Here is a 16,856-nt window from a genome sequence, read left to right as displayed (position 1 = left end):
TCCTGACATCCAACTATTCTCAAAAAGTCATTGATGACCTAAATTCATCCCTTGACTATAACCAATCCTAATATATTTCTTCTTGTAATTCTATAATGGAAGGTTCTCTTTCAGGTTGTGGATTCCTAGGTGTGAAGGTGGGCATGGAAGGCCTTGAGGTTGTAGAACCTTGAGGCTGGTTATTTACTGAATGATCCTCTCGACCCTTATTTCTCCTTGTGTTATTCTAACTTTGATTAAGATTATGGGTCATAAATTGAGTCATCAAATTAGTCATATGATTAACATTGCTCTGCATATCGTGTTTGCCCCTAAGCAAGGTTGCAATAAGATCCCTAGTAGCATCTACTTCCCCCATGTTATTCTTTTGTTCAAAGATTATTTATTCATTTGTTTATGTATGACTATCCTCAATGTCAACCTATAAGGATGAACTAGATAATTCTATATAAGTGTTAGGATCCCTGTTTTGCCTAACTCGGGTATTACGGAAATTGTAATGTCCTTTTTGCATATATCTGGACTATTTGATTTTCCCCATAGGCTAGCAGTAATGATAGCTTTGATACCAATGTAAGATTCTCAGTTCTCAAAACAATTTTGAATGGCGTCTCAATAATTATTCCACTAATTATTATTTATGAGAACATCTCAATCTAACTCCACTAGAATTGTAGTGTAAGCACAAAAATAACAATATGGAATTATATGCAATAAGATATGTACGTAGTGATAACATTGATTTGGCTATGATTAATTGCATAAAATACTTAAGTTAATAATTAAATATGTACCTGTATTTCTTCAGTAACAATTTACACCATGTCTGTTGGAATATCAAGTAGTGAACTAAAAATTCAGGATACCGTATGTGCAATGCTTAGACAACCAATTAAACCTTCCTACAAAAGCAACTAATACCCAATTTTGTGAGTATACAATGTGTTCACAACCCAAATGTCTCTAACATCCCTTCTGGATTATGTCGTTCCAATCATTGAATATCAGAATGAGACACGTTATATCATTGCCTTTGACAACTCCAATTTCCTTATTCCCCAACATTGGACTTCCATGTAGCTATCTAGGGTCTTCTTTCATGCCATATAAGACAAAGGATGTTTGGGCCCTCTCTTTCGTTGCTTAAGACAAGGAATACCTTGATATCATTCGCATCTTCCCGATTGACTTCAACTCTACTCCAAGCCACGCTGATGTTAAGGCAATTGATGAAGCAATCGCTTTTCTCAATGAAACAATTGTCCCTGTTTTATCAACTTAAGATATCTCAGCCTATGCTCTCCACTAGGTCAGTTTAAAACCTAACAAAAGGATTTTGATTATGTATTGAGTCACAACAATGTGAGTAGTTCTTTCTTATTCAAGCCTGCCTTCTTTTCTACCAAAAATGGCTTTAAAACAATAATAATCAGTTGCCATTCCTGTAGATCACCCAAATTGATTTATTAATTTACAATAGTTTTGTTAATAACTATTATTATTTATTCAAACATTATTTATTTGCTATAATATATTAGCTCATAAAATTGATACTAATACAATATAACTAATATGCTATATATTTATTATATTTTTTCTACAATTCTGGAGGATTATTACAAATCTCCCCTTCCCCAAGTTGCTTTCCCACAAGCAAATGTAAATTAGGATATTGTAACACCTTTCTCCTTCCCATGTAGCATCATCCAGCGGGAAATTATTCTATTGTATCAGATATTCCTTGATAGACTAATTATGTGAATGCCTTTCGCGTATATCCAGAATTTTTTAGGGAATGGGTTCTAATTTCCCCTCTAAATTCAAAGGTGGTAATTCTTCTGAGAGACTATGATTTGGTTGCGTAGTGCCTTGTTGAGACAAGAAACATGAAAGATATTATGGATACGAGTGCCCTCTGGTAAATTTAGTTCATAAGCAATTGCACCAATCTTCTTGACCATCTGGTAAGGTCCATACAAACGAGCTTTCAATTTCTCTACTCCACTCCGTTTGAGCAAAGACTGATGATATGGTTGTAATCGAAGGTACACCAATTTGCCTTCCTCAAGACTGTGCTCTATACATTTCCTATCAACATAGATTTTTTGTTGATTCTCTAGAGTTTGCAAGTTTTCCTTTAGCGCCTTTAAAATATCTTGACATTCCTGAAGCCAATCCTTTGATTTGGGTACATTACTATGGTCAAAAGAAAAATCAACAAAATATATAGCATCATAGTTTGCAAACTCGGACTCGAAGAGTACTCGGGAAGCCCAAAATTTTCATCTCGATAAAAACTCTTCATAAACTCAACAAAAACTCGGGAAAAACTCGACAACTCGGTAAGTACTATAATTTAAAATCTCTTAAAGAAACATACTTTTTTTTGTAGAATTCAATTACAAGTTTGTATTAAATTAGAAATTGACATCTCAATAGAGAAAACACGTAGTTATATAGGAGTAACATCATGTGAAAAATGCATCTTATCTAGTGTTTTCCTTGCATCAACATTTTTACTAACATTTTTTAACATCTATAAATACGCGAGTTAAACTTGAGAGTACTCGCCCAGCCAAAAAAAATGAGAGTACTCGCAGAGTTTGCAAACTATGTATAGCATCATACCCATACAAAGCCTTGAATGGGGTCATAGCAATAGACATATGATATCTCATATTATAACAATATTCTCCCAAATGTAACCATCGGACCCAAGCATTTTGGTGCCCTGAGACATAATTGTGAAGGTACCCTTCAACCCATTTGTTTACAATTTCAGTCTGACCATCTATTTGTGGGTGATAGCTTGTGTAGTGATTCAACTTTGTACTTGTTAACATGAACAATTCCTCCCAAAAGATGCTTAAACCTACTGTCTCGATCACTAATTATATTCTTTGCTAAACCAAGTACGCAAAAAATTTCTATGAAAAGAGTTCAACGATCTGAATAGCCGTAAACTCTATAGTGATAGCAAAAATGCACAAATTTTGTTAACCTGTCAATTATTACAAAAATGTAGTCTCTACCTTGTGCCGAGGGTAATCGAGTAATGAAATCCATGGAAATACTTTCCCACTTCTATTATGGAATAGGTAAAAGCTGTAATAATCATGTTGGATATGTGTTAAGATTTATTCTGCAGACAAGTAATGCAGTCCTTCACATACTGCAACACATCTCCCTTGAGCCCTTTCCATGAGAACCGTTCACGGATTTTCCTGTATGTTTTAAAATACCTTGGATGTTCTACCAAGGGTAAATCATGAACTGCCTACATGATTCTCACTTTCGTTTAGACCCCAGTACCAACAAAACCGTATCTCTGTAGAAAATAATATCATTTCCAATCTTGTATCTCATCTTGAGTATTCCCATCTAGTAAGTCACATGCAAATGCATTCTTAGAGTATTCCACTAATAAAAGAGATTTCCAGTCAACTGTTACCCTTTATATAGCATTAATTTTAGGTATCCTAGATAAAGCATCAGCAACCACATTGTTCTTTCCTTTAACATATTCGATTTCAAAATTATAAGCTTGGTTTTCCTAATCCATTTATCTTGCCTGCCATTCCAATCCTTCTGGTTCAAGAAATATTTCAAATTATTATGACCAATTGTAACCATTAATCTACTTACCCACCAAATATTGTCGACATTTAACCAATGCATGCATTATTGCTAACATTTCCTTATCATTTATTGAATACAACCTTTCCAACACTATTGAGTTTCCTGCTTTCATAAGCTAAAGGGTGTTTATTTTGCATTAAAATTGCTCCTATTCCTTCACCAGAAGCATCACATTCTAATACAAAAGGCTGATTGAAATCTAGAAGTGCAAGAGCTCATTACCTCTTTAAGTTTATCAAATACCTATTTTGCTTCCTCGATCCATCTGAATGCCCCCCTTTTGGTCAGATCTATCAATGGTGCTCCTAGTTGTGAAAATCCTCTAACAAATCTCTTGTATAACTACATAAGCCAAAAAAAACCCTTAAATCTGAAAGATTTTGTGGATGTAGCCAGTCGAAAATTGCTCTAATTTTCTCCTGATGTACCTGCACACCTTTAGCACTGATCATGTGACCCAAGTATAAAATCTATGTCATACCGAACTCACATTTAGAGGTTTTTGCATAAAGGGACTTTGATTCCATTATACCCAAAATCTCATCAATATGTCTCAAATGTTCCTCCCAAGACTTACTGTAAATCAATATATATCATCAAAGAAAACCAACCAAAATTTCCTCAACTGACTATTAGAAATATGATTCATAAAAGACTGAAATGTTGCCGGAGCATTTGTCAATCCGAAAGCATGACCAAAAATTCATAATGACCATAATGACGACGGAAAGCAGTTTTATGAATATCATGTTCCCTTAATTTAATCTAATGATACCCTAACCTCAAATATTTTTTAGAAAAGTGCACAACACCATGTAATTCATCTAACAATTCATCAATTTGGGGAATCGGATTCATGTTATTTATGGTCTTTTTATTGAGGGCACAGTAATCCATAATACATACACGTGCGTGGAGTCTCATCTTTCTTTTTAACCAATATTATAGATGAAGAAAAAGGAATTCAGCTAGGTCTAATGTGTCCCATATCCAACTCATTAATAGTCTTTTCTATTTCAGCTCTGAATGCCTTAGGATGTCTGTATAGAGTAGTGATGACTGGCTTTGTTGTAATGTCCCCGTTTTTGGCTAGTCTGAGTAGTTGATGGTGTTAGCTCATCACATCGACCCTCGTGAGCTGACAGGGTGTTTTGGGGGTCTCAGTTGATTACTTACTACTTTTAGTAAGTCTATTATGGGTAGTTGCTATTTTTGGCAGTGCAGTGGATGGCTTGGCAGTTGGTCGTCACCTGCAGTTAAGTAGGTTAATAATTGCATGAGCTCTTATTTATTTATTATTCATTGAGTTGCATTATTATAATAATGTTTATATTATTATAATAATGACTTTAAGAGATATTTCTAAAAAGCAAGTTGAAAGATTTCTAGTGTTGAGTTGTTTTGGGAAACTTCCACAATTTTTGATGTGGAGTTTTATGAAACTCTACAAACGAAAGCTTATAAATGAGAGCTCATTTCATTGGGAAAGGCACGCTTGAATTTTATATTTGGTTTTTGTGCCTTTGTGGCTTTATCATGTTTCCTGACTTGTAAGCCTTTGCTGAAATATAAGGGCTCGACTGAAAGTTCTTGGCAATTGTACTACAGTATACAATTGGCCAACATTCTTCTATTGTATTCCTGTAGCTAAGGAGAATAGTCTGGAAAATATATTTCTTATTGATTTTCCAGCTGAGGGTTCTGAGAAGTTCTCTGAGGATTGTTTTGAGAAATATCGCAATACATTGCTATGGTATAACGAAATTGCAGGAATCTTCTACTGTTCTTGTTGTGCCTGGAGATTGGTACGAAGAATAAAGTTTGCAATATATTGAATTGCTTGGGGAAGCCAGTAGATTGCATATTGGTGAATATATCAGATTGCTTGGGGGAGCCAGTAGATTGCATATTGGTGAATTGAATTGATATTGAAGCATGCGAATTATCCAATGCTGGTAGATGTGGTAGATTTCTGGAAGTGGAGGGACGACATCAGTAAAGAGCCCACACATCACTTCGCCTTTTCGTTTCAAGTGGTGGCAGCTGTGTGAAGCTAGCATGATATTTAACCTGGCCTCCATTTGATGTTGGCCATGTGAATGACCAGACTGCAACTGTGGGTAAGGATGTAGACTGCATACTGGAGACGCCTGTTGTTGGAGTGTTGTGGGGGACAAAGTCACAACTACAGAAAGTGATTTAGCTTGCAATTTAGTTTGTTTACCCGCAGTTCGCAATGAAGGTGCCAACAGCAAATGGATATTAGGAGGAATGACAAGTCTGCAATCAGCAGTCCCATAAGCAAATAAGGATCAGTGAATAATAAGGAGGCATTTGGAGTCACGTTTTAACAAATTGAATTTGCAATTCAGGTGCCATTTTATATTATGTAATTCTGACATATGAATTCCCAAAATAAAGTGCTAGGGAAATGTGCCTAGTTATTGTCTGATTTCAAATTTCTTCAATTTGTCAGTTTATATTTCCATAGAAAACATTCAAAAAAATTGATAACTATTATTATTGGAAAGACAATAAACTGTGCATCAATATTCAAGTGGGGAGCCAGCTGAGGTCTTTACATTCACCCCTTCTTCCAATTCAATAGTGTGTTCAAAACCTGTATCCGAAGGTACTCCTGGAGGTATATCACTGAAAACCAAACTATGTGAATCTAAAATCTGCAACAAGTCATCTTGATAATGTTTAGATTCAAAACCTATTACCTTGGTGGAGATAAAACATTGTGCAGAGACAAGCAACATCACCATGACGGAATATAGCCTACATCCTGTTAGCAAACATGATCCTGGGTCCACCATTTGACATTCCCCTCAGAATTACCTTTTTCCCATCAATTTTGAAGGAGAACACCGTGCGCTTGAAACTTTGCGAATATTTATCCAAAGTCTCAAACCATTGAAGTCCCAAAATAGCATTAGTGTTAGCCAAATCAACCACATAAAAATCATCTATTGCTATATAATTACCAAGAGAAATACTTAGGTGAGGAACCTTGTATATACATAGGTGAGGTAACTTATGTGTGCTTACTAAAGTAGTACCACCTGCTACTTGGACATCAAATCCTTCATGCTTTTCTATAAGTAAGCAACATTTTTTAACAAAAGCAGTATCAATGAAATTATGTGTAGCACCGCTATCTATCATAGTAGCAACTCATTGTCCCTGTAAAACCCCTCCCACTCTGAAATATCGTAATTGGGAGTCCTTGTCATGGATACTACTTCACCTTTCCCTTGTGTATTTTCTTGAGCCTGTTCTATGGTCTTCTGGCTAGGTTCTAAATTCGGGTATATATTTTCCTCGTCTTCATTGTCCAATACTACCTCAGTATAATGTATTTTCCCTTTTCCCAAACATCTATGACCCGATGCCCAAGCTTCTTTACAATTGAAGCATAACTTTTTTCTCCTATGTTCATTTCATTCCTCTTTATCTAGTTTATTTCAGAAAAGTATGTCATTCGTGGAAGTTTTTCTGTCATTTTCCAATTTTAATGGCGGTCCTCTATTAAAAGTTTTTCCCTTAGAAGAAGGCTCCAATTCTCTTGCCCTTTTAATGGTTGTCTGTAAAGGATGATTTAGAGATTTGACCCAACCTTTGAAAGCATCAGATAACCCATTTATTAATATCACAATTTTTTGCCTCTCTATAATCTTAGTTACTAGAACTGCTAATTTTTCAGATTCAGAAATATATTGTTCCTATGTCCCTGTTTGTTTAACCTGAGTTAAATCCTTGAGATGAAGTTTAAGATCTTTAGAATCAAACTTGTTCGTCAGTCTCTCATTGACAGTAGCATATATGTTGATCTGATCATGACCCAAATTTATTTGCCCATGCTGCCACCACTCATGTGCCACCCCTTCTAAATGTAAGGTTGCATTTTTTATTACTTCATCTTACATCATAGGATCCAATTAGAAATATGTGTCAAGTTTTTGCACCCAAGCTCTAGCTATTGTTTTTCTTGATCCATCGAAATAAGGGATAGACATCTTACCAATTTTTCTTTGCAATTCATTGGTGTAACCCCATTGTCCCTTACGCTTATGTTTCATCCTTAACTCCATGTATTCTTTGAAAGTCATTGATGACCTAAATTCACCCCCCTAGCTGTAACCAATCCTGATATATTTCTTCTTGTAATTCTATAATGGAGGTTCTCTTTCAGGCTGTGGATTCCAAGGTGTGGAGGTGGGCATCGAAGGCCTTGATGTTGTAGAACCTTTAGGCTGGTTATTTAATGAATGATCCTCCTGACCCCCATTTCTCCAAACAATATTTTTATTTTGATTAAGATTATGGGTCATAAATTGAGTTATCAAATTAGTCATATGGTCAACATTGTTCTGCATATCCTAGTATCATCTGCTTCCCCCATGTTATTGTTTTGTTCAAAGATTATTTCTTCATCTGTTTCTGTATGACTATCCTCAATGTCAACATGTAAGGATGACTAGATGATTCTATTGAACTGCTAGGATCCCTGTTTTTTCTAGCTCGGGTATTACGAAAATTATAATGTTCCTTTTGCATATGTCTGGACTCTGTGATTTTCCCCACAAGTTGGCAGGAATGACAGCTCTGATACCAATGTAAGAAGCCCAGTTCTTAAAACAATTATGAATGGAGTCTCAAAAAATATTCCATATAATTATTATTTATGAGAACATCTTAATCTAACTCCACTGGAATTGTAGTGAAAACACAAAAATAACAATCTGGAATTATATGCAATAGGATCTGTATGCAATAACATTGATTTAGCTAAGATTAATTGCATAAAATACTTAAGTTATTAATTAAATATGCATCTGTATATCTTCAGTAACAATTTACACCACGTTTGCTGGAATTCTGAGCAGTGAACTGGCAATTTAGAACAGAGAATGTACAATGCTTAGACAACCAATTAAACGTTTCTGCGCGAGCAACTGATACCCGATAGCCACTGCTGATTGGTTGATTTGTGCGTATACAATGTGGTCGCAACCCGTCTCTGACGTCCCTATTGGACTATGCGGCTGTACAAATTGTTGATTATCATAATGAGACACGGATTATCATTGCCTTCAACAACTCCAATTTCCTTATTCCAGCACTAGACTTCCACGTAGCCATTTAGGGTCTTCTTTTCTGCTGTATAAGACAAAGGATGTCTGGGCCCTTTCTTCTGCTGCTTAAGGAATATCTTGTCATCATTCGCATCTACCTAATTGCCTTCAATTCTACTTTGACTTTCTTCCTTCCAGATAATAAATAATCATATGTATGAAGGCACACTAATGTTAATCTGATTGATGATGTAGTCGATTTTCTCAATGAAACAATCGTCCCTGTTTGATCAACTTAAGATATCTCTGCATATGCTCTCGACTAGACCAGTTTAAGAACTAATGAAAGGATTTTGATTATGTATTGAATCACAACAACGTGTGTACTTCTTATTCAAGCATGCTTTCTTCTCTCCTAAAAATGGCTTTAAAACAATAACAATCAGTTGCCATTCCTGTAGAGTACCCAAACTGATTTATTAATTATAAATAATTTTGTTAATAACTATTATTATTTATTCAAACATTATTTATTGATTGTTATATATTAGCTCATTAAATTGATACTAATATAATATAATTAATATGATATATATTTGTTATATTTTGTCTACAATTCTGGAGGATTATTACAGACAACAAACTGAATAAACAAATTTAAATACAATATTCTAGCTGCAAGCACATTCCTCATTCTAACAAATGCTTACGAGAATACCAAATCAGGTATTTTAAACCTTACGAGGATCTTCAGGATTTTGAATACAAAAGGTCAATTCTAAAACCATCGTTGGTTATTTCACCATCTCCTCTGGAGCACCCCCGTCAAAGTTTCTTGGAAGGTCAATATCTGACACCATCCTAACCTCAGAAGAGATATCCTCTATCTAGGTCCCTTCACATTAGCATATGTTGATTCATCAGTATATAATGGCAGCATGGAGATTATATCAAACTCAATTAGTCATTCCTACGGATATTATATCAATCTCTCATTTACTGGCACTATGGAGATCATATCAAACTCAGCCAGCCATTCCTATGGAGATTATTTCAATCTCTCATATACTAAAACTATAGAGATTATATCAATCTTGGTCTGCCAGTCCTATGGAGATTATATGATTCTCTCATATGCTAGCACTATGGAGATTATATCAATCTCAGGCAACCATTCCTATGGAGATTATGCCAATCTTACATGCACACGGACATTTGATATTATATCAATCTCAAGCTCCACAAGCACAACTTGGATCATGTCAATATTTTAAATTGAATTCATTATTCCACGATACAGTCCATATTCCGCATCAAAACTAAATTGTATGGTTGCAAAAGATGCCTTCTAATATATAATAGTTTTGCTAATGGGTTGCTTGTGAGCACCTCAATCAATCACTACCCAGTCGCCTATGATCCTTTCAGAATGACGGTAATTGTCATAACTTTGCACTCATTGTTGCCTCTATGAAATGTCATCATATACTTATTCGCTAGGCATTGTTTGTTGTGTTGACTGTATCTTTTTCCCTTAGTTGCTTACTACAACTTGATATTGTTATGTTTGCAATGATTCCCTCCTTTATATGGTGATGAGTGACCCAGAGGTCTCAACCTTTGGTAGTTGGTGATAGTAAAAGCCATCGGCTTACATTGTTCTTTTAAGTTCATATCAATTGATATGATAATATATGAATGATACAATATTAATAATATCATATACATTATTATATAATTATTATTATATTAATACTAATAAGATATTCATATGATGATTATAATATTAACATTATATTATATTATATATAAATATTATAATATTAATAATATTGTATAAATTATTATCATATATGCAATGACAATATATTTGTTATATTAATAATATATTGGACGAGTAATATATATTTTATATTATTATATTAATTATTTATTATATTACATTTATTGGTTCATTTATTTATTTAAATTTTATTATTATATGTTATCATTCAATCATAGTCTAGATAGGGGACATCACATGATATTTCATCTTACAAGTTCAAAATTTATCTATCCCTTAAAACATGAGAAGAAAAACAGAAAGAAAAGTAAAATGCTCAAGATTTGTTGCAGTAAACATTACTTTCCTGGTCAACATTTTTAATATTACCTCCTCCTCAACCCTTTCACTGGACAGTGCCAGCTGCCCAAGAGTCACCAGAGCTGTTTCCATAAATGGTTCTGCTTGAATTCCAGCCTCCAAAACTTCCCTTGCCGTGACAACTCTCTCTTTATTGGCAGTAACCAGCTTCACTCCAAAATTACAACTGCACAGAAAATATGAATATGAACTAACATAACCAATATACAATGAATTAACTGACTTTGTAGAGGTTATATCCATTCACAAGTTTCATAGTTGCAAATAAAAAATTAAAATTGTAATTTTCCTAACTGCAAATCAAACAAAAAACCAAACATATTTCAGGTTCTTTAAGGTTTTCTTTGTCTTCACCATGTGTATAATTATTGCAAGATCATGGAAAGGAAAGAATTTCATTGTGGAGAAATTTCCTAAGGCTGAGATGAACAATGCACTTGGATATAAGGAAGTCGAAACAAGAGCTCGCAATCACAGAAGCATACTTCACTGAAAGAGATGGTAATCAATCTTCAAAAATTGATTTCCACACTCAATTGTCGCAAACATTGAAGAAGGTACAATTGTTTAATTATTTGATTCAATGTCAAAACTCAAAATCAAAAAGCCTACTCAAGAAGTGCACTTGTCAAAGAAAATCTGATTTTCATATTTACTTACATGTGGGTGACAAGGGCACTTTTGAAGGGTCAAAGATTAGTCAAAAAGCTTATTGGGGGTATTGTAAAGACACCTATACATGGTAGCATATTTTGAGAACAACGCGCAGGCATGTGTGGTGCGACCAACTGCATGTCTGTATAAACAGAATATGGACTTGTAGGGGACTGATGATGCATCTCATCAAATGAGTGATCATTTTCAAATGCTACAGATTCAAGCGCATTTATCAAATGCATGCTTGGAGCTAAGACATGCACCTCAGAAAGGAAAAACTTTCAAGTATGGAAGTTTATTGGAACAATGATGTGGAGCTGTACATCATATCAGGGGCATTCACTTGGAAGCAAGTGATTCAATTTACCTTTATAATTTCACTTAAGTTGAGAGTTGAGTTATCATTGGAAAGAACCATTTATTAATTAGTTAACCCAAGTGAAGTGAAAGAATCTAACGGAAGCTTCTAATTAATGTTGTGTGGTGAAGCTTCTTGAGTAAAGTTGCATTTTGGCAACAAAAGGGAATCTGGAGGTTATAAATACAAACCCATGTGTTGAGAAAAGCATGCTTGGATAATTTATTTGTGTTTTTTTGCCTTTGTGGCTTTTTCTGAGGTCTGATATTTTGTGGCCCTTGCTGAAGTATAAGGGTTGAGTCTAAGATTCTGAGAAGTTCTTGGCAATTGTGCTGGAGTATAGAATTGGCCAACATCTCCTACTGTATTGTTTGTGTCTAACGAGATTGGATAACTGAATGTTAAGCTGAAGCATCAATCTACTGCTGATGTAAAGTGAGACTGATTCTACTGTTGGAAGCTGAGAGTTAGCAAATTCTGATTTTTGAGAGCCTATTGTACTTGCTAGCTGGCGTTTTCTTATTGAATTAATTAAGTCTGAGTTTGGGCGTGAATACATTTTGGTATTGAATTGACTAGGTCTGGTCGTCAGTCACTTTGTTTCTGGGTTGTAGTGCCACAATTAGCTGCTATTAGAATCTGACCTGGGCATGTATACTGGAGATTTCATTTGGCACCTGCTGTAATTCAGAGGGCTTCTTGAGCAAGGTGTGTTGGGTAATCAAAGTGCATAGGCAGCGTTTCTCTCCTCAAGGAACTTACAGAAGAATTGGCACTTGATTTCATCACATATCATGGAGTTTGGCATGTGCACGATTGCGTTGGTGTTGGCCAATCAATGTCCACATCACACTCAAGTTTGGCGAGCTTTACCCCTATTGACTGTGGACTCTCTAATCTGATTCTGTGGCATTTAATTACACCAGTTGTGGGCATCATTCTGCAACTTGACAGAAGTTCAAGACAACCGCTATGGTTATTAGCACATTCACGTGGGGTGGAAATCTGGTATATCAAACGCCATCCCAATTTGGTGTCTTACTGAAAGCCAACTAGCAAGTTCGGTGTTCATAGTTTCAAGAGCACGTAGTAGGGAATTCATCACATCCAGGTTTCCCTCTTTCAATTGTAATTCCTGAGTCTCTTTTAAATAAAGCAACAACTTATTTCTGTATGTTGATCACAATCATTTCCAGTAATCATAATTACAGTTATAATTATTTATTTTGCTTTGCAACTCTCCCAAAACACAAGAAAATTATTAAAATTCTGAGCATTTGATCATAACATTTAGAGATGATAGTTGAATTAGTTGAGAGATCACAGGAATTGCATATCTGATTTGCTTGCCAAGGGTTTGACAAAATGCCAAACTTCTGATTAGTAAAGAAAATCAAAGTTATTCAAGCTGTAACCGGCTAAGATATGTTGAAGGATAATGCTCAAGGCATGTTAGTCCCGCCAAAGAGCACCATAAATGACCAAGAATGAGCTGTATCATTATGATGATAAGGCAGGTTCATCCGTGCAGAGTACATCTTCAATCAGTGACAGCCAAGCTCAGGATAAGGATGTCACCAACAGTAATCGAAACATGAAGAGACCTAACTTTGTAAATTTTCAATTATTCTAAGGTCTACCTAAGTGTTTACTGTATATAAGTCCGCAATGAGATAACCTAGTGCTGATACCTAGACTTTGTTTTGTTTTGTCTTGTTATGAATTGTATGTCAATGAGGTTTAAGGTTGTTCAAGTAAGTATCATGGGTTTATAGCTAAGTTGCCGATTCGGGTTCGGGGACGGGTTCGGGTTCGGGGTTCGGTTCGTGGGTTCGGGCAATTTTTTTTTCCCCATTTGGGTTCGTGGGTGGGTTCGTTAGTATATATATATATATATATATGCAAAAAAAATATAAACTCATATAGTTGTAAAAGTAAAACTAAGTCATTCCATAGTATGAATATATCAATGTTACTTGATTATTGATCAATGCCAAATGTCAAAGATAAACATTAAATACTCACTCATTAATCTATGCTAATGTTGTAAATAAAATCATACATTGAATTACTAAAATGCAAAATGGAATTTCAAAACATAGACTACTTCATCAGATTGATAGATAATAAATTATGACTTAATAAAGTTTGAAACTGTGAAACATAGTGATAAATCATAAATGACTCAATGAGTCAATGACGAATGTTTAAACATAGTTTATCAAAGATGCAAATGCCCTTCAAGGGTCAAATGGGTCATCAAAATATGAGGGATCAATGGCTTCATCCTCATCTATATCATTGACATTTTCCACATCATTGGAACCCAAACCGGTTCCACTAGCCCCAGATGCAGCCACATCCTCCTCCTCGTCCTCCTCAACATCTAGCAAGGCAATTCTAGATATATCTTGGACAGTCATATCCAAGTTAGAAGTCTCAGGTAGTACATCCCACAACTTCTCTGGTCCCTTCTTATATCCTGGATCCTTGCGTGATAAGAGGCGCCAGTTGTTGTGAATAAATACCAAGTCCTCTGCTTTCTTTGAACCCAACCGGTTACGCTTCACTGAGTGGATAAAGGAGTATGTACTCCAATTCCGCTCAGCAGCAGAAGAGTTTGCAACCTAGAGAGACAACCAACAAATTTTAAAAAATTAGCTAAGTAATTTTACAATACAATAGGAATTTAAGAGTGCTAATTCGACAAGCTAAGTAGCCATAAGAAAAGGAAAAAAAACTTAAATACATACTTGTGACAAGATCTTAATGGCAAGAGGTTGGAGGTACAGGTAACTTTCCCCATGTAAGTACCACCATCCAATGGCATCCAATTTACTTTGGTCATTGATTGCATCAGGCTCTGCATTTTTGCTTGAGACAAAATCAACAAACTCTCTCCTAACATTTGATGCCACATCAGGATCACTAAAGAGCCTGTTAAGTGCCCTCTTATACCCAGCAGCAACTTCAGGATCTCTATATGGTGCCACTCTACCAGGAATCGCAAGTATCTCACTGCTATAATATCTAGGAGAAAGTGCATATGCCAAGAGGTGCAAAGGTGTAGTCATCTTGTTCCAACGATGTAGAACAATTTTCTCCACCTTAGTGTACAAGGTATCAGGATGCTGCTCTCTCCTCTGAATGACCTGGGATGTCAAATGATGTACATGTAAGTTATCTTGATGTAGTGTTAATAACTTAATTAAAATCAAAAATCAAAATCTCTCAATAAACAAGGATAAAGTATTGTATAAAAATTTAAACTTACTGATTTCATTCTTTCTAGCATAGAGTCCATGGCATCATATATGTTTCCCAAACAAGGCTCATCCGTGTCGGCATACCGAAGCATAGACATGATGGGCTCGGTGAGTTCTAATGCATATTCCACCCTATTCCAAAAATTATCACTCAAGATCAAATCCTTTACAGTTTTGGCCTTTTCTGTATCAGCTTGCTTCCATCCACCCCATTTGTTGCTAATAACCATTTGACCCAATGCCTCTTTCACCCTCACAAGTCGTCTAAGGACGATTGTGTGTGAAGCAAACCTTGTTTCAGCAACCTATTACCATGTTAATTCAAATTGTAAGTTAATATGATAAGTTGATAACACAAAAATTTAAGAATATGTATTAAATTTTGTAAAGTATGACACAAAAATTAATATGATAAATGAAGCTAAATAAAGTTTAAAATTTACCTTCAATAATTCCAAGCGGGAGAAAGTTCTGAAAATTGCTTGTGACATATGGTGGTTTGTCACAAACATTTGGATCTGCTCACCCTCCTCATACACATTTTTCATCCATTCAATTTGGCTGCCCATTGTTTTCATCACCAAGTTCAAGGTGTGGACAGTGCATGGTGTCCAAAAGATATGCTCATATCGTGCTTCTACCAAAGCACCTGCAGCCTTACAAACTTTAGCATTGTCCGTTATTACTTGGACAACATTGTCAACTCCCACGGACTCTATGGATTCAATGAGAAGTTGGGCAATAAAATTTGCATCCTTTACTTGCCCTTCACAATCAACCGCCTTCAAAAACATTGCCCCCTTGGGGCAAACAGCAATCACATATATTAAAGGACGGTTTTTGCAATCTTTCCATCCATCAGAGACAATGCTCACCCCCGTTTGGATCCAAGAATCTCTTATTGGTTTGAGGAGGTTTTCTACATTCTTTCTCTCCTTATGCAATATGGTGGTTCTCAACTTTTCATATCCAGGGGATTGGTAACCATGAGGTGCATCATTTATTGCTTTCACCATCTCTCTCCAATAAGGGGATCTCACTAGATTGAATGAAACACCATTTGTAATGAGGCAACGCCCAACCTTTATGTCAGCAATTTCTCTCTTGTCATTTTCAAATGCCGTATCTAATGGGCCTCTCTTGCGGGATGCGGGTGTTTCTATTTCATCTTCATCCATAGATGGGGTAGGTAGGAAGGGATGTGGTTTACTAATTGTTTGAGAGGGTGGTGTTGGTGGTATTTGCTTTGACTTATCTTTTTTTACCTTTGACACTAACCTATCAACCTCTTCTTGTTCTTTTAACATGCGTGCTATTTGAGGAGCTGACAACCCTTTTTTACCTCCCTCTGGGGGCCCCTCACACATGGAAATCCCTTGACCTGGTGGACCTATCAAATGATGTTTAACCCGGAAATAGGAGCTTCTATATTGGTTTTGGCAAAAATTGCATTTCCATATATACCCTCCCCCACCAGCACATTGCTCAATTCTTGTTGTATACTTCCACAAAGGAGAGCCTTTATCAATTTTAAATCTTTGGGATCCCACCCCACCCACTGAACCCTGACTACTCATTCTTGGATTCTTGCAATCTATAAAAACAAATTTAAAAAAATATTTCAAAACTTATACAAAACTTGATAAAAATTTAGAACAATAAATATAAAAAATTTAAAAAACTAAAAACAAACTATGAAAGAAGCAAAAGGA

The 16,856-nt window shown here is 35.5% G+C and overlaps 2 protein-coding genes across 10 annotated transcripts in view; both read right to left on the bottom strand.

Annotated features, from left to right (window-relative positions):
• Positions 1–16,856, bottom strand: part of ATM (Serine/Threonine-kinase ATM-like protein) — a 427,822-nt gene that overhangs the window by 261,949 nt on the left and 149,017 nt on the right. For all 9 annotated transcript variants that reach the window (XR_016362919.1, XR_016362920.1, XR_016362921.1 and 6 more), the window contains exon 27: positions 10,873–11,029. Coding sequence is in view for 6 of the 9 variants with exons in the window: in XM_089822957.1 (XP_089679083.1) it covers positions 10,873–11,029 (157 nt within the window). In the remaining 3 variants the exon portion in view is untranslated. The remainder of the gene's footprint in view (positions 1–10,872; positions 11,030–16,856) is intronic.
• LOC149570329 (uncharacterized) lies at positions 14,503–16,422 on the bottom strand. Its single transcript, XM_089822956.1, has 2 exons — positions 15,588–16,422; positions 14,503–15,449 (listed from the first exon to the last, which is right to left on the bottom strand). Exons 1-2 carry the CDS (start codon positions 16,320–16,322, stop codon positions 15,093–15,095), a joined length of 1,092 nt encoding a protein of 363 aa, XP_089679082.1. The 5' UTR covers positions 16,323–16,422; the 3' UTR covers positions 14,503–15,092.

The sequence above is a fragment of the Cupressus sempervirens genome, chromosome 3, assembly GCF_028749045.1.
Source record: "Cupressus sempervirens isolate cs-2001-9-10 chromosome 3, ASM2874904v1, whole genome shotgun sequence".
Classification (NCBI taxonomy): Eukaryota; Viridiplantae; Streptophyta; class Pinopsida; order Cupressales; family Cupressaceae; genus Cupressus; species Cupressus sempervirens.
This window is presented reverse-complemented; position numbering and strand designations above follow the sequence as displayed.

Bases quoted from the DNA above. Each gene is read 5' to 3' on its own strand.
- LOC149570329 (XM_089822956.1), bottom strand. From the start codon at position 16,322: ATGGATGAAGATGAAATAGAAACACCCGCATCCCGCAAGAGAGGCCCA. The intron at 15,450-15,587 runs GTAAATTTTAAA...ACATGGTAATAG, and splicing joins CCCGCTTGGAATTATTGAAG to GTTGCTGAAACAAGGTTTGC.